General features: G+C 42.5%; 1 protein-coding gene across 5 annotated transcripts in view; it reads left to right on the top strand.

Moving 5' to 3' along the window:
- Positions 1 to 21,295, top strand: part of CACNA1E (calcium voltage-gated channel subunit alpha1 E) — a 548,978-nt gene that overhangs the window by 503,056 nt on the left and 24,627 nt on the right. For 3 of the 5 annotated variants that reach the window (XM_069981148.1, XM_069981150.1, XM_069981151.1), the window contains 8 exons: positions 189 to 299; positions 442 to 525; positions 2,235 to 2,360; positions 4,252 to 4,317; positions 7,053 to 7,144; positions 8,193 to 8,355; positions 16,952 to 17,079; positions 19,498 to 19,594. In XM_069981148.1, the coding sequence (XP_069837249.1) occupies positions 189 to 299; positions 442 to 525; positions 2,235 to 2,360; positions 4,252 to 4,317; positions 7,053 to 7,144; positions 8,193 to 8,355; positions 16,952 to 17,079; positions 19,498 to 19,594 (867 nt within the window). Of the gene's footprint in view, positions 1 to 188; positions 300 to 441; positions 526 to 2,234; positions 2,361 to 4,251; positions 4,318 to 7,052; positions 7,145 to 8,192; positions 8,356 to 16,951; positions 17,080 to 17,429; positions 17,527 to 19,497; positions 19,595 to 21,295 lie in introns of all 5 variants that reach the window. The other 2 variants (XM_069981149.1, XM_069981152.1) reach the window with 2 other exon arrangements.

Below are 21,295 nucleotides of genomic sequence, written 5' to 3'. Positions count from 1 at the left end.
ACATTAAACCTAGGCTAGACTTGCCCCCCTTATAAAAACTCCCAACTACCCAGTCAAGATAGGGTGCTGACACCCTCCAACCCCGGTCTCCCCAACAGATGTGGAGAGATTGATAACATAAATTTAGAAATCCACATATATTTACCAATAATATCTCTCTCTAAATGTATTTTGTCTCTTTCTTTCAGTATTATTCGGCTCCCTACACGTATGAGCTCGCGTTAAAATATTTGAACATTGCCTTTACTATGCTATTTTCTCTGGAGTGCATCCTGAAAATTATCGCGTTTGGATTCTTGGTATGTAACCATTACTTTTCTATTGTCTCTTAAATTGTGTTTCCATAGACATGATGCAAGGCTTGTTGTATCAGCCGAGAGCTATATTTTAGATCTATGGAGTCATTTAATGTAATGCCAGATGATTTCTGTTTTCTCCCAGAACTATTTCAGAGACACCTGGAATATTTTCGACTTTATTACAGTGATCGGCAGCATCACAGAGATTATTCTTACAGACAGTAAGGTGAGGAGCGACTGATAGCGTCTACTATTATCTATTGTTGGATGCTTAATACATCTTAATGTTAAGGTGCCTGTAGGTTTGTTTATAGCAGTAAAAAAAAAAAAAAAAAAAAAAAGTGCACACTGGAAAGTTACAGGGTCCTAAAGTCCCATAATGATTCTCAGTTTTGCAGCAAAATAATGTAAAGAAAAATATGCATGATGGTTGCTGAGAAAAAATGATATTATTATTTCTTGTGCACTAGGACTATATTTTTTTTTACTGCTATAAACATAAACATTTCTGAAACTAAAGAATATATATATATTTATATATATATATATATATATATATATATATATATATATATATATATATATACACACACATTGGTTTCAGAAAGTTATAAAGATTTGTAATTTACTTTTATTTACAAATCTCCAGTTTTCCAGTACTTGTCAGCTGCTGTATGTCCTGCAGGAAGAGGTGTTTTCATTCCAGTCTGATACAGTGCTCTCTGCTGCCACCTCTGTTCGTTTCAGGAACTGTCCAGAGCAGTACCAAATCTCCATAGAAAACCTCTCCTGCTTTGGACCGTTCCTGTCACGGACAGAGGTGGCATCAGAGAGCACTGTGTCAGACTGGAAAAACTAAACCACTTCCTGTAAGACATACAGCAGCTGATAAGAATTTGAAAGCTTGAGATTTTTTTTTTATAGAAGTAGAGATGAGCGAACATTTCAAAAGTTTGGTTTGGCAGGTTCAATGAACTTTAATTTAAAGTTTGGGTTCGTCTGAACCAAGCTTTAAATGAACCACACTAAAACAGCTAAATGATTGCAGGTGTTTAGCTGTTTTACTGCGGTTTCAAAAGTTCGCTTATCATACTTACCTGCTCCCCCGGAGTCCTTCTTCTCCGGTCCCATCCCTTTTTCTCTGGCAACAGCACGCTCAGCCAATCACCGGCCGTGGTGCTGTCCCAACCCAGTCAGCCAATAATTGGCTGGGCATGCTGTAACTCTTGTCTCAGCAGTGACAGCCCGCTCAACCAGTCACAGGCTGACTGGGACTGGACAGCACTGCGGCCATTGATTGGCTGAGAGGACCGTCACTCTGCAGGAGGCTGAAGAAACCTAAGACCCACAAGAGGGCACCAGGGGAGTGCAGACAGGTGAGAATATCTTTTCTTTCTGTTCTCTAGATGTGTGGCTGCCATCTTCCCGAACTTGTTTCGAACTTTACAAAAAGTTTGGTTTGGAAGCGAACCAAACTTTTTGCAGAGTTCGAAAAAAATGTAGACTCGGGATAGAAGTAATTTACAAGTCTGTAGAACTTTCTGACACCAGTTGATTTGAACTATTTTTTTTTCTCCAAAATACCCCTTTTATGGTGTTATTCCACTTATTTGCTATGCTTTAGTTAGTGGATTTAGCAGAGGTGGACCTCCTGCAGGATGACCAATTTACTACAGTTTATGCCAGAAATGAAATAAGATTGAAATCAATAGTGAAAATCTATGCCAACTCATGGCTGATTAGGTTATGTTACATGGACGGCATCATGCTTTAGCTGTGCCTCTCCAGGCATGATGTGAATTGTAGTTTTGCACCAGCTAGAGGACAGAGAGCTTGACACTTGTGCTTTACTAGATGTTGTTAACAAATTCGCAATTATACCGATTGATCTAAACGTCTGCTTACCGTGAATGTCTTTATTTTTATTCCTTCCAGTTGGTGAACACAAGCAGCTTCAATATGAGTTTCCTGAAGCTGTTCCGAGCTGCTCGACTTATAAAGCTTCTCCGGCAGGGTTATACTATTCGCATTTTATTATGGACTTTTGTCCAGTCTTTTAAGGTAATACTTTAATACTTTTAGTAGTATGTTTTCAGTTGTTAAAAGTGCAAATTGTTAGATTTACAAGTTGCAGGGTGGTAGCACGACTCATAGCCAAGAACACTGTGGCAAACCCATATATATGGTTAATTGCAAATTGCCACATTTTAAAGACAAGTACAGGTGAAGCACATGCAAACCTTGTACTTCACCTGTACTTGCCATAAAACCAGGCCATTTCCTGATAAACTACATATGTTTTTTCTGTTTTGTTCTTGGACACTGAGCACTATATTACCTTGCAGCCGCAACAGATGAACCCAGCTTAATTCAGGTTCCTCACTATCATGTCAATAAGTTCCATTGAAATTATTCATCCAGTTTGTTGCTGCTCACCACTTGTGACATTGAATGAGTGTGGACCTGCTGTGCTACCCAACTAGTTTTGGCTTTGGGCCTCACTCAGGAGTGGAGTCTAAGGATTGCTTTGCTTTTCATTGTTTATCTTACTCCAAGATGTAGAACTGGACTTCAACAGCCACTTCCCATGCATGGTTCTTGTGTGGGTAAGAGTTGGCCCAATGTCCATGTGGCATTGGTGTGTGGCACCAGTGGTTATGCAAGCATAGTCGAAGGCTTAGGCAGGTGGCCCAGGTTCTGGGACAACAATTTGGGTAGGACACAGGAGAATCCATATGGCACAGTAAGGAGACAGACAGAGGTGGAGTCCTAATGGCAGGCATGGATCAATACACAGTATGACAGGAACAGAATTAGCATTTGCAAATAGATGCAAAGGACCCCAATAATGGTAAGGAACCAGGGAGTGGAATTTGTTGCTTAGCTGTGCTTGGAAAAGGGCAGGCTGGAGAGTGGGCCACTAGCGGAGCACAAAGCAGCCTCTGACAATATAGGTAAGAGGCAGGATGCCAGCAGAAGACCACCGTCAGTGTTGTATCACTCTCCACAGCACTCTGTAACACTCAAAAATAATTGTGTTTGCAATGAACTGGGTCTCATGAACTTACAATGCATATATTTAACATCTAATATTACAGCAAATGGACCATAGAGGGCTAACACCCATTGACCTCATAAAATGTATGTTTCACTGCTAAATGGTTTAATGTATGGTTACTGTAAATCTATAGAGAGAGCACTGGCCATTTAAAATTATACATGCCCTGTGTGTTGTACAAGATATGGCATCAGATCATCTCAACAAGCTCTCTGTATATATCAGACGTTTCTCTGAAGGTGATTTCCAAATCTCACAAACCAAGAACCTCTCGCCACTATTCCCATGTCCACACTCTCTCTGAATCTACATACTCCAGGGCATGTGTTCCTGAGAAGACGCTAGACCTTAATATGTGTTGTTTTCTTACAGTCTAAGGCTATGTTCACACTACGTACGTCTCCTGACATAACGCATTCTGTGAATAAGCGTCCGGAGACTTATGTAGTTTGCGTAAAATGGAAAGTATACGATATACGGCGGCACAGTTCACACTACGTAAGATCCGTATAAAATGAACCAGACCAATGTTTAAGGACAAAAATGCCGTAACTTACGCCCCTAGCCCGTACGTAGTGGTGATTTCTTCATTTTGCCAGCTTTTTGTGCCAATCCAAAAGGTTCTGTGGGGTGTCCGGGGCTAGGCGAAGATTTCCAAGTAAAAGACCGCTGTCAGATCGCTACGTAGGGCGCTCGGGAAGCGTAAGTAGACTTCGGGCGTAAGTTTGCGCTCCGTACGTAGCCGGCCGCAAGTAGCGTGAATCCCCGGCCGGAGTTTAGCGCGTATATGTCCGGCCGCGAAAATATGCGGCCAGACATATACGCAGTATGAACATAGCCTTACAGCAGATTGCATTGGGGCCCAAGTAACACCTCTCTATATTTTCTTTTCAGGCCCTTCCTTATGTCTGTCTTTTGATTGCAATGCTTTTCTTCATTTACGCCATTATTGGGATGCAGGTGAGTCTAAGAACCACTGACACGTCTTTTTGGGGTAAAATATGCCCAGTCAGAGTTATTTGTAGAGTAGAGTAGAGTTTTTGTATGTGATAAGCGAAAAGCAGATTTTTTTTTACATTTTATTAACATTTCTTTTACATTTGGGATATAAATCTTTTTCAAAAAGGTAATTTCAGTCATATGGGGCAGGGTACGAGTGCATATCCTGTGCACCTATGTATGACATTTCTTGTCATAATGGTGGTAACTTTTATTTTTCCAATGCCTGTGTACAGTTATTAATGAGCATATTTCTTTTATATGAACAAATTATTTTTAATCAAAAGAATGATTCATTTTTCTGCCACCTAACCACAAAACTCTTTTTTCTTAAAATTGCATATAGCAGATGAATATGGCCGAAAGCAGGGGACAGAAGCGCTCAGCTGTGTGTGCACTTCCCCCAACTACTGTATATCTAAAGATTAGTGAGGGTCTGAATACTTAGACCCAAACCAGTCAAAACTTTTTAACTGTCTCATAAATTTTTGGGGTAGGCTTGTTTGGAAAAAAAACAACAACAAGAAAAACAATATCATTCATCCTCTCTCACTGTCAAGTTTACTGGGTCCATGCTCATTGACACTTCCGACTTCCAGAATGAATGGCTGCGTGAGCAGTTATCATGTATTGAGACCAAGAAGTGGTGATCAGCTGAGACCATGTGGCAGGGAATTGGCAGTTTAAGGTTCCCACGATGCCTTTTTTGCCTGTTTCGCATCTGTTTCTTTGGACCATTTTAGCACCAAAATGCAGCTGCTGTATGCAAATGGTGGCTGTAATTTATATAAAACGCCCATGTTTTGGAGCAAAAATTATGGTTGTCCAAAATAAAAAAAAATAAAAAAGGACACAAAACAGCTATAAAAAGATATGGAAAGCAAAAAAACATTCACTGGGCCCTCACCGTTGGATGGTGTACAGCAGGAAGGGGGACAAGTGGTAGTGTGGGCACCCGCACTACCACCTGTCCACCTTCCTGCTGTACACCATCTTAAAAAAAAGATCTCTTGGATATTCATCCAAAGGTGAGTGCCCAGTGACTGTTTCTTTGCTTTCAGTACCTATGTTACACGTATTATCTGGGTGCACCACCTTAATGCTAAGAGCTGTGATCTAAGTTACATAGTCCCGGTGTTTCTTTCCCGTGTGTCTTAGGCAATGCTGGCTGCATCTGTCCTCTTAGATAAAAAAAAAGATGTTGTTGGACCATAGCTAATAAAACCTTTTCCGTTTTTCCCCCTACATTCAGCCTTGCACATTATCTATACATACAAATATATATATATATTAATAATAATAATGGTGTTTGTCAATCATTTCTATTTTTTTCTTATGACAAGCCATATTCCTGTTTTCCATACATTTTAAACACCATTTTCATTCCCTTGTTATTCAGTTACTTGTGTCATAACCTGTAATGTAGCGGTCTACATTTATTTCTTGTCTTCACTTATAATAATTGTCACATGTTCTTCTCTTATTTTCCCTTCTGCACAGACCTGTCAAACTCCCATTAAACCATTGTTAAAAAGTGCCAGAGAATTAGTTGAACTCATAAAACCTCTTATTAGAAAACAATGGTATGATTTCTAAGTGCTACTTATCCGCAAAATATTCTTAAACGTAGCCCATACCTGCCCACTAAATCTAAAACAGAAGAGTTCTAGCTTTTTATGTGACTTATCTCTGGTAAAGAGAATACCCCTTTTGTTCTTTGTATTGCTAAAGAAAAACTCCCCCCGATTTGTTTTACTGGCTCCCCGGCACGTATACTCACCCGTGATGATTTCCTTCCTTCCTTTCCTGCAGAGCGGCATTATTCCGGTGCTCCGATGCTGCTCAGATCCCACAGGAGCTGGCATCACACTTCTTCTGACCCCCTTGATTCTCTTGTGCTTTGGAAAACCGGAAATTAGTGTTGTCAATGCATCTCTATGGGAGCGCTCTCATAGAGATGCATCAAAAACGCTGACTTCTAGCCTCCGAAGATGCAGGATGGACACAGAAGAGGTCATGTGGGTGCCAGCAGGATGAGATAGGCATCAGAGCACCAGGATAACGACATGCCGCAGCAAAGCGATCATCAGGGGTGAGTATACTTGTCAACCTGTAGCCAGGGAGCCACTTTACTTTCTATATTATAATATTAGACAGAATCTATTCTATGATGAATCCAGAATCTACTCTATGATGAATCCAGAATCTACTCTTGCCCTAGGTTACTTATTGATAGGCTACAACCCTATAATAAAATAAACTCAGATCAGGAGAACAAACAGCAGGGCACTCACCAATACAAAGTGACTTCTTTTATTTCAGAATGTGTAGTGATCCATGTCAATGCACATATTGTATAAGAGCAGGAACACCAGACACACAATCGGGGCATGTGTCTGATTGTGTATCTGTCGTTCCTGCTCTTGTGTGTATGTATCGACATGGATCACTACACGCTTTGAAATAAAAGAAGTCACTTTGAGTGCCCTACTGTGTATCAGTGAGTGCCCTACTGTGTATCGGTGAGTGCCCTACTGTTTGTTCTCCTGATCTGATTTTGCTCTATGTCCTGTATGATTACCAGAGGAGCACCACCACAGTGACCAAAAACGACTGCTGTGTGAGTCTGCATGAAGATAGTGCCAATCACTGTTACTATTTGTGGATTGCCTATAATAAAGCCTTATAATATTTAGGTTTTTGGAAACATCCGTCTAGAAGAAGACAGTCATATCAACAGACACAACAACTTCAGGAGTTTCTTCAGTTCCCTTATGCTCCTCTTCAGGTAAGAATAGAATTTCACAATTCCCTTATAGGATTTTTGTGATTTTTTCTGTTTTCACTCTGTAAAATTTCAATATGCACTAAACTGGGGGTATGAGCTACTACACTGAGAAAGTAAAATGTTGTTCTCTCTAATAAGAAATGGCTGATGAAGTAGCCATCATATAGTAAAAAAAAATTATAAGTGAAATCTCGGGGCATATGTAAGTCTGGCTACAGTATATAACACTGACACATTAAAAAAAAAAAAAAAAAGCAAGCCTAAGAACAACTCTAGTCATCACTTTAACAAAATAACCATTTATACTCACTGAATAATCAGTGTTTATAGAGGATATTCACCTTTGACCACCATTTTCTTTTCACATATGGAATGTAAGAAGGACGGGATACTTTATACATCATTCATTTTACTTGTATTTGTTGGTTGACCAAACACAGTTTTGCAAGCTTCAGAGCTGAAATTTCCCAGAATTACTTGCTTGTGCTGGGGATTTACATTGCTTAAAGATCATTTCTTACACCAGGCACTGTATAGAGATCTATGCATATAAGGAAATTATTCTTCCATTTTTCTGACTCTTTCCAGTTACAGCCAGCAGAATTATAAATGCAACTCTAAACTATAACATAGACCAGGGATGGGGAACCTTCAGCCCTCCAGCTGTTGCAAAACTACAATGACCATTATGCCTGGGCAGCCAAAGCTTCGCTTTGGCTGTGCAGGCCTGATGGGAGTTGTAGTTTTGGGACAGCTGGAGGGACGAAGGTTCCCCATCCCTGACATAGACTATAAATATAGATCAGAACAGGATACTTATTGTAATGTATATTAAAAATGTATATAGTGAAGCAAGCTGAAGGTCATCACCTTGACTACAGCCCCATAGAGACAGAAGCTGTAAATGATCCATGTACTCTTTTTATTCTTTGTTTTCACCTCATATATAGTAGGAAGGATGCAGACAGAGAATTGGAGGGTGATAAATAAATATTAGTGACTGCATGTCAATGCTGGTTACATAAACGCATGGATATTTTGATGACAGGAGTGCCACAGGGGAAGCTTGGCAGGAGATCATGTTATCATGTCTTGGCGACAAAGGTTGTGAACCAGATACGAGTGCGCCCTCCCACAATGAGAATGAACGCTGTGGAACTGACTTGGCCTACGTCTATTTTGTTTCCTTCATCTTCTTTTGCTCATTCCTGGTAAGTTTCCTTGGTTATATTGTTTTTAGTTTAATTGCGACTGGCTACCTAGTACTTGGTGGATGCTCTCACACCACTTCTGGAACCCAGGCCAAAGCTAACACTATATAAAGGTGGTCATGTTTTTGTTATGAAGCCTGTAGGAGTTGTGGAGAAAGCTGAGCCAGGGATTACTTAAAGGTAGGGATGGTCCGAATCTTCCGAGGTTCGGGTTCGTATGAACCCGAACGCTCGGCATCAGATTCCCGCTGTCTGCCAACTCCGTGCAGCGGGTGGATACAGCGAGAGGACCGCCTGGAAAACTGGGATACAGCTTATGGCTATGGCTGTATCCCAGTTTTCCAGGCAGTCCTCCCACTGTATCCACCCTCTCCACGGAGCTGACAGGCAGCAGGAATCATTGCAGAGAGTCGGGTTCGTACGAACCCGAACCGAAACAGGTTCGGACTATCCCTACCCCTAAGGGGTTGGCCACTTTATAGTAAAATTGTTTTGTGTGTAGTATAAGTAAGTGTACTCATTGCACTTGCATTACTAACGGAAGCCCCCTGTGTACCTCATAGAGCTTAAATTAGACCCCCCTCCTCCAGGCTGTGCTGTCCTGTTCTGTGGTTAGTCTGTCCATAAGATGGCCGAGACATGGAGGAGCATGTGACCATGCCCCGCCTCCAGGGCCGGTTTTAGACAAAATGTGGCCCTGGGCAAAGTTGAAGGTGGGGCCCCAAATGCTAAAACATTGTAGCAGCAATTTAAGGTCCCCATACTTTTTTGTCAGCGGTTGGCGCGCTGCTCGAGGTGGGGTGATCTTCTGTGACCTTAAATAAGACCCCTCTGTGCCCTATATAGTAGATAGGTCCCTCTGTGCCTCCATAGTACATATAGTCGGTATCCCTCTGTAGGTAATTCTTCTGGTAGTTACCTCCACCACCCAGTATGTAGTATCCACCCAATATAGGAGACATCTCACTGTAGGTTTTACACCTGTTAGCTAGCCCCCTGATAGTTGCCCCCTCAGCAGATAGCAGCTCCCCTGATAGTTCCCCCCCCCCCCCAGCACATAGCATCTCCCCTGTTCCCCCCCCCCCCCCAGCACATAGCATCTCCACTGATAGTTGCCCCCTCAGCAGATAGCATCTCCACTGATAGTTGCCCCCTCAGCAGATAGCATCTCCACTGATAGTTGCCCCCTCAGCAGATAGCATCTCCACTGATAGTTAAATGCCCCCCCGCCCCCAGCACATATCATCTCCTAGGGCTGGGGTGATGTGGGCAAAAAATAAAATCTCGTTTTTTCTTTTCTCGATTTTTTTTATTTATTTTTTGATGGGTGTAGTAGTATAGGCATAGTGGATAAGGGGTGTAGCAATAGTAGAAGCATATAAGATGAGGGGTGTAGTAGTAGATAAGGGGAGTAGCAGTTTTGGGAGTAGTAGTAGTATCAGGAGTGGAGGTAATAATAGCAATGGTAGTAGAGCAGTATTGGGGGTAGTAGTAGAGCAGTATTGGGGGTAGTAGTAGAGCAGTATTAGGGGTAGTAGTAGAGTAGTATTGGGAGTAGTAGTAGTAGAGCAGTATTGGGGGTAGTAGTAGAGCAGTATTGGGGTAGTAGTAGAGCAGTATTAGGAGTAGTATTGGGGGTAGTAGTAGGGCAGTATGGGGGTAGTAGTATAGCAGTATTGGGGGTAGTAGTAGAGCAGTATTGGGGGTAGTAGTAGAGCAGTATTAGGAGTAGTATTGGGGGTAGTAGTAGGGCAGTATGGGGGTAGTAGTAGAGCAGTATTGGGGGTAGTAGTAGAGCAGTATTAGGAGTAGTAGTAGGGCAGTATTGGGAGTAGTAGTAGAGCAGTATTAGGAGTAGTATTGGGGTAGTAGTAGGGCAGTATTTGTGGTAGTAGTAGAGCAGTATTGGGAGTAGTATTGGGGGTAGTAGTAGGGCAGTATTGGGGGTAGTAGAGCAGTATTTGGAGTAGTATTGGGGGTAATAGTAGGGCACTATTGGGGGTAGTAGTAGGGCAGTATTAGGAGTAGTATTGGGGGTAATAGTAGGGCACTATTGGGGGTAGTAGTAGAGCAATATTAGGAGTAGTATTGGGGGTAGTAGTAGGGCACTACTGGGGGTAGTAGTAGGGCAGTATTAGGAGTAGTATTGGGGTAGTAGTAAGGCACTATTGGGGGTAGTAGTAGAGCAGTATTAGGAGTAGTATTGGGGTAGTAGTAAGGCACTATTGGGGGTAGTATTGGGGTAGTAGTAAGGCACTATTGGGGGTAGTAGTAGAGCAGTATTAGGAGTAGTATTGATGGTGGTAGTAGTAGGGCACTATTGGGGGTAGTAGTAGAGCAGTATTAGGAGTAGTATTGATGGTGGTAGTAGTAGGGCACTATTGGGGGTAGTAGTAGAGCAGTATTAGGAGTAGTATTGATGGTGGTAGTAGTAGGGCACTATTGGGGGTAGTAGAGCAGTATTAGGAGTAGTATTGATGGTGGTAGTAGTAGGGCACTATTGGGGGTAGTAGAGCAGTATTAGGAGTAGTATTGATGGTGGTAGTAGTAGGGCATTATTGGGGGTAGTAGTAGGGCAGTATTAGGAGTAGTATTGAGGGTAGTAGTAGGGCACTATTGTGGGTAATAGTAGAGCAGTATTAGGAGTAGTATTCGGAGTAGTAGAGCAGTATTAGGAGTAGTATTGTGGGTAATAGTAGGGCACTATTGGGGGTAGTAGTAGGGCAGTATTAGGAGTAGTATTGGGGGTAATAGTAGGGCACTATTGGGGGTAGTAGTAGAGCAGTATTAGGAGTAGTATTGATGGTGGTAGTAGTAGGGCACTATTGGGGGTAGTAGAGCAGTATTAGGAGTAGTATTGATGGTGGTAGTAGTAGGGCACTATTGGGGGTAGTAGTAGGGCAGTATTAGGAGTAGTATTGGGGGTAGTAGTAGAGAAATTGGGGGTAATAGTAGAGCAGTATTAGGAGTAGTATTGGGGGTAGTAGTAGGGCACTATTGGGGGTAATAGTAGAGCAGTATTAGGAGTAGTATTCGGAGTAGTAGAGCAGTATTAGGAGTAGTATTGTGGGTAATAGTAGGGCACTATTGGGGGTAGTAGTAGAGCAGTATTAGGAGTAGTATTGATGGTGGTAGTAGTAGGGCACTATTGGGGGTAGTAGTAGGGCAGTATTAGGAGTAGTATTGGGGGTAATAGTAGGGCACTATTGGGGGTAGTAGTAGAGCAGTATTAGGAGTAGTATTGATGGTGGTAGTAGTAGGGCACTATTGGGGGTAGTAGTAGAGCAATATTAGGAGTAGTATTGGGGGTAGTAGTAGGGCAGTATTAGGAGTAGTATTGGGGTAGTAGTAGGGCACTACTGGGGGTAGTAGTAGGGCAGTATTAGGAGTAGTATTGGGGGTAATAGTAGAGCAGTATTAGGAGTAGTATTGGGGGTAGTAGTAGAGCAGAGGAGAGATATGGGGGTACTTTATCATACAGGATACTGTGTGATTCAGCACCCACCTCCATCATGTACTGCTCAGGGCCTGGTGCCCATAGATACAGAGGGAGGAGGGCCCTGAACAGTATATGGTGGAAGGGGGGACTGCATCATACAAGATCCCCTGCCCCCTTCCTGTATACTGTTCGCTAGGCTAGTATATGGGGAGGGGGTTACTGTTTTATAAAGACACCCGAGGCTCCGCCCACCCGCGGCCGTAAGCACCGCCCCCTGGCCGCAAGTCCCGCCCCCAGTCTCCGTGACCCTCTAACACCCCCCCCCTCCCCCCCTCTATTTCTTTACCTGGGCTTGCCGTTCCTCCTCTTCTGTAGGGCACAGGCAGCTCTGCAGGAGGGGCGCTCCGTCCTCACAGCTCAGCTCCTTCGTTCATTAGTGGAGCAGGGGAGCTGCTTGTGCTGCTCTGCTTCCTGCTCCACTAATGAAGGAAGGAGCTAGGGGGCCCCTGGGGGATGGGGGCCCTGGGCAAGTGCCTACTTTGCCCCCCCCTAACGCCGGCCCTGCCCGCCTCTAGTGTCCTCCATAGACATATACAGGCTCAGTGGTGGACACTGGAGGGCGGGGCATAGTCACATGCTCCTCCATGCAGGGGCAGATTAACTTTACCATAGACCCCGGGCTGTTCACCAAGCCTGGGACCCCCTCCCCTCACTGTAACCATGGCAGCAGGATAGATATTGTTATGATGCCCTTATTTGTGCAAAATTGAAGTAAAAAAAGCAGCAAATGTTTGCAAATTATGGCAAAACTGTAGCCAGGGACAATACACCACTGAAAGTATAAGTCTGTTTGGGTGCCCATGGGCCCCCAAGGAGCTCTGGGCCCAGGGCTGCCACCCGAAACAGACCTATCATAATTCGCTACTGCCTCCATGCCAGCCATCATTTGAACAGACTTACCTCATAGCCCAGCCTGGAGGAGAGGAGTCTGATTTTAGCTCTATGAGGTACACAGGGAGCTGCTGTCAGTATATACAGTAAGTACACTTAATTATACTGTACACTGATCAATTTTACTATAAAGTGGCCAACCCCTTTAACACAACTGTCCGGTGATAGATTTCTTGGTCATGTACATCTATGGCCCTCTAAATTCTGCCCCCATATACAGATGCCCTATCTGATGTTTCTATAAGCCAACCCAGAATCCATACCTTTTTTGCATTTTGCGCCCACATTTAATGTGGGAGTAGGATTTAGCTGTGTTTATAACCCAGTAACCTTTGTGACATAAACTCCATATAATTATATATGTTGTGTATTATTTATGCTCGGGTGGAGAGAGAAGCCCCAGATAGGGAGGCACCTAAGGTTTTCTTGTAATGGTTACAATTTCCTAAACACTTTACGCTCCATTGTATGTCTATCTGAGATGATAGTCAGTGTTAGACCTGCAGTTCACATGCGGTGACATTTAGAGGAGTCGGATAATGGTAATTCTGTTATTGCACCGGGTCTGTTCTGTAGCTATCTTTAAAAGTGTTTGACAGGCAAATGCAAATGACTGCCCTATTTTGTTCAGCACTAAAAGAAAGTAGAGCAGCTCTTGCTGAGGTTATTCACCCGCCTATTGCTTCCTTCACATTATCTGCACTTACATTTTGTCAGACATAAACACTTAAGTTAACTGAGAACTTGTGCCTCTTAAATGCTGAATACATTTCCTGCATATTGACTGCCAATCTGCTGTTATATTTATTGTGGAGCCTATTCCATACTGAAGATACATATGATATTGTAGCTATTGTAGATAGGCACATACTGTACTCTCCATAACAGAGGTGAATTAGCACTAGAATCAAGTCTGGTTGACTTAAAGGGATTGTCGACACTTAAAGTGAATCTATTACTAGGTTTATACTGCCTTAAATTAGGGCAGCATAAACTAGTGACATAAATGCTGAACAGATCGATGTATTACTTACATCATTCTCTTATATGTGGCAAAATGGGATTTGTGCCACACTACTCCCCCTGCCCTTCAGCTGCTGATTGACACAGCATAGATATATAACTGCCAATCAGCAGCTAGTGGGCAGAGTTTTCTGGAGCTCATGAATATCGAGGAGTACTGAGCTCACGCACATAATTACTTTTGCCCATGTTATTCAGGAGGATATCTCTGGATCAGCTGCACAGAACAATGTAAGTGATACATCATTCTGTTCAGCTTCTCTGCCACTAGTTTATTCTACCCTTAGATTGGACACCATAAACCTACTGACAGAGTCTCTTTAAGGCTAGGGCTACACAGTTTACGTAACCAGGAGCCACCATGTTGCACTGACTTGCAGCACTCTTACCCATACAAGTGAATATGGCCGCATTGTGACCTACAAGCTGCCGTAACATTGAAGTCACAGAAATCCATATGAGCGGGGCAGCAAGCAGTGATTCTTGGTCATGGAACCAGGAATTGCCATGTAGCCCCAGACTTAAGGTGTTATCCACAGGATAAGCCATCAGTCATTGAGGTGCTGACACCTAGCACATAGTTTGGCACCTGCACTACACAGTGAAAGGAGTCAAAAGCAGGAGGGAATTACACACAAAAAGTTTTATATTGTGTAATTACAGCAGTCTACTCTCGCCAGATATTGATCCAGGCCCTGCCAACTTTACTGCCAACTCAAAGGCAGCTTGCTGCTTCTTCTCCTGCAGTTCCTGGTCTGGCCTGTAGGGTATGAACACATTCTCTCTGTTACTTAAAACGCCTATGCAGGAACCCCTAATGTTTAACCCATCTATGCCCCGGACTAACTATTAATGGGGTATTCCATTCAAACAGAACTTTTCATATGTTGCTGCCCGTGATGAGACTAACATTGCATTCCCTACGTGTTATTATCTAATCAGTTTCCTTCCCCCAGTTCTGAGCTGCTGTTAGTCTCACCATGGGCAGCAACATATCAAAAGTTATGTTTGAGTTAAATCCCCCTTTAAGGGTACTTTGCCCACCTACTAATGCCTAAGCAATAAAGGAGTTAATTCCCTTAATTCCCTAGCTTCTGTTAAACTGGTCTGTGATCCTGCACTTGACCCATACCTGATCTTATGACTCCCTTGTCTCTGACCGTCATACTATATTGACTCTCCTCTGCTCACCTGACTGTTCCTCGCTATGTTGTTTTGCCACCTGCCCACAACCTGTGTCCGGACCTTGACTTAACATTAACTGAACCCCTGGTGCCTCACTACGTAGTCTTGTGGTCTACTGGGCCAGCTGCTACCCACACTGGGAAAACTCTTGGAAAGTGATCTCTAGCAGTTACGTCCAGCTTCCACATCCAGGAGTGGGTTAAAGGGTGACAGTCTGTGTTAACTGAACAGCGCACACAGACACGCACACATGCACACACACACTACACTGGGGATGAGAGAGCTGTCTAGAAACATTTTTCTTAAATAATATAAAATAAAAAAAATAAAAAAAAAACAACACATTCAGATGTTCAATGATTTAATAAGGGAGGAAGCTCACATCTGTGAAATAATTATAGCCGGGACATCATGAACTATGGATTTCAACTGGCAAAAAATATTACGTGTTGACTGTAGTTAAAAGAATGAAATATTGTTACACATTTAACTTACTATTCTAAAATACAGAATGTCTTCAATAAATGTAGAGAGAGAAATAGATTTCTCATTATTATTATATGGTATTATATACATTGCACAATATCCTGCAATCAAGCAACTCAATTTATTAGAATGTAGCAACAGAATGTAATCCAGCCAGCACATTTACTGTACTTTGAAGCATACCTGTCATTTAAAAAAAAAAAATTGATATGTCAAAAGTTTGATTGGCTGTAATGGTGGAAATTTATGTACATAATAGTATGGTATATGTAGTACAGGTGAATGGTAGTACAGTACATGTAGTACATGTAGATGGCAGTGCAGTACACATGATGCAGTTAGAGAGCAGTGCAGTAGCACATGTAGAATACAGAACAATATATGATGTATACTTATAGTACTTATACTACTAGTATATAGCAGTATAGTGCATGTAGTACACGTAAATTGCAGGGCCGTATGTGTTGTATAGGTATGGTATACTACATGTAGCACAGATGTACAGCACAGGTAGTACAAGTAAATGAGCAGTACAGTACATGAAGCATATGTAGATTACAGTACAGTAATCTGTAGCAGACGTAGAATGCAGGACAATAAATGTAGTACTAGTAAAGAACAGTACAGCTTAGCACAGATAGCGAGCAGTACAATAAAGTGCATGTAGCACCAGTAGAGAAGTAACAAAGTGAAAACAGGGCAGTATACTATAGTGAATGTAGTAATGATGAATAGCAGTGCAGTACATGTAGTACAAGTAAAGAACAGGACAGTGTGCGCTGTATAGGTATAGTACATTGCAGTTGAAAGCACAGGTAGAGAGAGCAGTACAGTGCAGGAGGCACAGGTAGGGGGCAGTAAATGCAATGCAGACACAGCACCATATAGTACACGGGGCACAGGTAGAGAGTGACACAATACATGTTCACATTGAGAGCAGTAGAGTACATATAGCATAGGTAGAGAACAGTACAGTGCAAGTTGCACAGGTAGAGAGCAGTTTAGTATGAAGGAAAAACAATGTCAGCTGACCGATTTATGCAGTCCTTTGGTGCCCGGATTCGCATCTGGCCAGTGCGTGCATACGATCTGCAGAAAATACTGGTAATCCGGCACTTGCAGAGGAAAATGCTTTATTTGTTGACAATACAATACATACAGAAACACCTTAGTGCAGGGACCCCACAGAATTCAGACACGTTTCAAGCGCATGCGCGCTCTTACACAGCTACATTTCCACTATTACCACCCTGTTAAAATAGCATGGCCAACAGGTGCATGCTATCGGTGTGGGGATCTATGATTAAAGGAGAGTAGTACACACATGTTATGTAGGTAGAGGGCAGTACAGTACATGTAGTGCAGGTAGAGAGTAGTAAATTACATGTGGCACAGGTAGAAAGCAGTACAGTGCAGGCAGCACATTTAGATTGTAGTACAGCACATGTAACATTGGTTGTAATGTAAATATAATATGTGTTAATGTATATTTTTTTCCCGTGTTATTCTTAGATGTTAAACCTATTTGTTGCCGTCATAATGGACAACTTTGAATACTTGACAAGAGACTCCTCCATTTTGGGTCCACATCACCTGGATGAGTTTGTTCGGATCTGGGCTGAATATGATAGAGCAGCATGGTAAATTATTTTACCTTAGTAAAAATGCCATATAGTAAATTTCACTTGTATAGCATAAACCCTGTAAACATTCAAAGTGATGTCCAATAATTGTCTTCATTTTACAAACTGTATTTTGTTACAATATCGATTACTTATTATTTGTTTCATTTCGCTCCCGTCCCCTTAGCCATGTCCCAGAATGACCTGCAGCCTTGTTGCAGTTTCTGGGTTTGACATTTTGCTGCCCCAGGAGCTCTCATGGTGCAGTGATTGAAGTTGTGGGGGGGTTTGCCTCTGGCCATGAAGGTATCTCCAGCTTCATGATATTGAGCTGTGCTCTGATTAACATGCCTGTGCTTCTCTTCCAGTGGCAGGATACCCTATAAGGATATGTACAAATTAGTCCGAGTCATCTCGCCTCCGCTCGGCCTAGGAGAGAACTGCCCCTACAGGGTGGCATGCAAGGTTTGGTGCCCAGTCTCTCAGCCCTTTCCACTCAGCAAGGGCATAGCTTACCTCTACCTTCCCACCTTTCCCTTCACCTAACTGTCCCTTCCCCTCCACCGCTCCACTACTGCACCATGCAAGGGACCTCGGGCTGCTGCCTCCAGGTTTAAATAGTGATATTCACTCCCTAACAGTCCCATAAAATCAGCAGCTGCACCCAAGCTAGTCCCTGGGACTGTAGAGCATTTTAACAAAGTTGTGTGAAGGTTCTCCTGAGATTGTAGGTTTGATGTATCAGGAAAAAGTAGGGTTAACGCGTAGTATAATATAGGCAACAGTTTAAAGCCACTCCGTACCCACAGTCTGCCCCCCCCCCCAAGCTACTTATACCGTCGGATAGCATCTTATAAATTCAAGATCTCAAGATCTGTCCTGGTTCAGCAGGTGATGCAGTTATTGTCCTTAGAAACAACTTTTAAACTTGTAGCCCTGTTTTAAATTGGCGTGGCCTAGAGTACTTGTGCCCTAGGCCTGCACCGCCTCTCCGTCCCTCCTCACCATTAGGAATGCCCCATGGCAGGATTTTTCCTATTCATCACCTGTCTGAACACTGCACAGGTGTCTTAACTATCCAGCACATGTGCACTGTTCAGACAAGTGATGAATAGGATAAATCTTTCTAGGGACATTCCTAATGATGAAGGAGGGACAGAGAGGCGGTGCAATCCTAGGGCACAGCCACAACAATTTGGCACAGGGCTGCAAGTTTTAAACTTGTTTTTTAGAACAATAACTGCATCGCCTGCCGAATGGACCCCAGGACAGATCTTGGATTAAAAGCAGCTATCCGAAGGTACAATATGTTTAAGGGGGGGGGGGGCAGATTGTGGGTACAGAGTCACTTTAAGGCAATTTGGGTATGAATGTATGGAAATGACAATAGTCACATAAAGTGGCACTGTCATCACAAAAAACTTTTGCTATGTCAGAGCGAGTGTTCACACCCTGACCGATGAATAGAATGAGTGGGAAGAGGACTTCTCTGCTATCCGCTCTGTTTCAGTGAAATAGACGTTCCCCATAGACTTACATGATAACGTGACATAGAGCCGGGAGAGAACCATGCTGAGCGCAGTCTTCTTCTGGCTCGTCTTTACTATCCGTTAGTGTCTGAACACTAAGACCCAGACTGATCAAAACTTTTGACATGTCTCTGAAAATTCAAAAGCTTTTTTCTTATGACAGTGACTCTTTAAAACCCTGCAAATAGACTATATCAATGCAAATAGAAGTAAATTGGTGATTATTTTGGGTCTAAGAATCTGAGCTGTATATTAATAATCTCAAGTATTCACACTACCCAGAGGTCCAGGGTTACTGGTGTTGGGGGGCAGCTGGTTGACTGAAATTTGCAGCTTAGCATGAGCAGAAGGGTCTTTCAGGACAAATGCATGAAAACTTTCCTTTTATGCATTCCGGAGCATGCTTTGCACTGGTGCATGCCAGGAGCCGCATGCCACAGCCAGGAGGAAGCAACTGCGGGTTCCCTACTTTATAAACTATTATCACGTGGGAAACGTTAAAGAGAAGTTTTCTGAAGCTGAGCCTGGAGACGAGTATCTGACTTGCTTGCAACATCATTGCAATAGACAAGTAGTATCCTAGTAGTAATCCTAAAAAAAAACCAAAAAAAAAACAGAAGAGACGAATTGGGTTTGGGTGGAAAAAGATCTGATTGAGGGCATAAGTGCGGTATAACCCGCCTGAATCTGCTCCTGGGGTGAAGGCATTTAATAACCCCTCCGTCTTCTCTTCTGTTTCCCTCTTTCTTTTCTGTTTCCTGTGTGTTTTTCCGTTTGTTTGTTTTCTTGTTGGTTTGTTTTTTGCTTCCTTGGACATGCCGCACTTTTCTTTGTCCCTTCATTGCTTGCTCCATTGTTCTCACTACACTCCCTTCCTCCTTCTCTGGCTCCTCCTGTCCATAACCAGTGGCCGTATCCATTATACAGAGATGTATGACATGCTGACGCTTATGTCACCACCATTAGGCCTTGGAAAAAGATGTCCCAATAAAGTGGCTTATAAGGTAGAGATGACCCTTATTGCAATTCAAGCATACACTTATTATTATTCCATTATAATGTTGCAGTCCCGGCTTTTTTTCCTTTCTTTTTTTTTGGCAGGAAATGTTCTATGCATACAAGTCCAGACATATCCCTTTAATTGGCTCACATCTATTTGCAGAAAGAAAATATTATTTATGGTTACTCATTAGATCTCTTTAGAATCCAAAGGCTGGTAGTTTGTCATAACCTTTGGATGGGTAGAACTAGTCACCAATGTGCACCTTATTTTGTATATAGGCAAATAGCCAATAGTTAGGGACCTATTACATGGGGTAATTACTGGCTGAAAAGGGCTAATGATCAGCTGATTGGGCCACTGTGGTCTGCTGAAAAATCTAATTGGGCCCTGTAAAGACTCTGTAAAGACTCTGTAAACGAACTCTGATCACCAGAGTATACAAGTATACAACATACACAAGCACACTTCCAAGAAGACTAATAGCTGGCAAAGGGTTAATGGACTGAGGAAGTATATATGGGAGGTGAGGGGGCCGCTACAGAACAAGATAGGGACGGTGGTTCAGAATCCAGCAGCAGTAAGTGGAGAAACCAGTTTCAATTACCTACGCAAAATAGAGGTTAGCTGTGAAGTTACCAGAGGGAACTCAGCAGGGAAGAGGCGGGTGTGGCAGAGAAATCAATCAGCAGAAGGAGTAGGACAGTGTTCAGACAGAGCTCAGATAAATGAAAACAAAACATAGAATAAGGGCAAATTCATGTCCAAAAGCACAGTCTCGGTCGTACCTTACAAACTGAGGACTGTGCCAAGGTCCCAACACTTACAGTCATGACATTGAGGCATACAAACTTTAACTGAATGTCCACCATATAACATTATGTTGTTTTTGAGTCAAAAATTCTGTGCCATTTTAGTTTTCTGCATATATTTTCAGTTTTTGCTGCTTAGTTTTTCCAATACCGAGATTCAAATCCCCTACAAAGTTATAGCAGGTGACTGTATACTGTTTTTACATTAATTTTAGTGTTAACACGGTATTCAGTAAGCTCATACAGTACGTCCCCTCAGTTATATTTTAAAACTATTCCACGGATTTAGAGTTCAGTATCAGAAAAAAGATGTACCAAAACATGAATCAACTTAGAGCTGTAAACCTGTTTAGTTAAAAAGAAATGGTATAAGGAGGCCATTGCTCAATATGATGCCACCTAATATCATCGATTTAAACAAAAAGACAACTAACTGTAACTCTTCTGTGAACCACCAAAGGCAAGGCCATGTCCATTGTTTTAAGACCCCTTTTCATTTGGGCAGCCACTATTTTTACATTCAAAAATATGAATGGGTAATAGCATTGGGACCCTGTCAGCAATTTTAAACCAAAGGGCAGGGAGGAGAGGGGATTGACATCTGGTTTCTTGATCGTGCAAAATGCATGACCAAGAAAAAGATTGTTCAGTCTTTTAGCCAATGTCAAGGTTAGTGTTCAGGAGGTGGGTACTTTTTGTTCGGTGCTCAGCCCCTGTATTGAGTTTACCCAGACCTTCTTCTCAGCTACAATTAACAGCTTTAGCATCCAATCAGGAGACTGTTAGAGTTCATAGATAAGAGGAGGAGCTAGGAGGGGCACCTAAGGAGAAAAGACCACCCCCAGGGCTTTAGAGCTTAAATAATATTTTTTTAGTTGCCCTTTCCCTGGCCT

This window comes from Dendropsophus ebraccatus, chromosome 8 (genome assembly GCF_027789765.1).
Source record: "Dendropsophus ebraccatus isolate aDenEbr1 chromosome 8, aDenEbr1.pat, whole genome shotgun sequence".
NCBI classification, from domain to species: domain Eukaryota; kingdom Metazoa; phylum Chordata; class Amphibia; order Anura; family Hylidae; genus Dendropsophus; species Dendropsophus ebraccatus.
The sequence above is the reverse complement of the archived record's forward strand: the minus strand, read 5'-3'. Positions and strand labels throughout refer to the sequence as shown.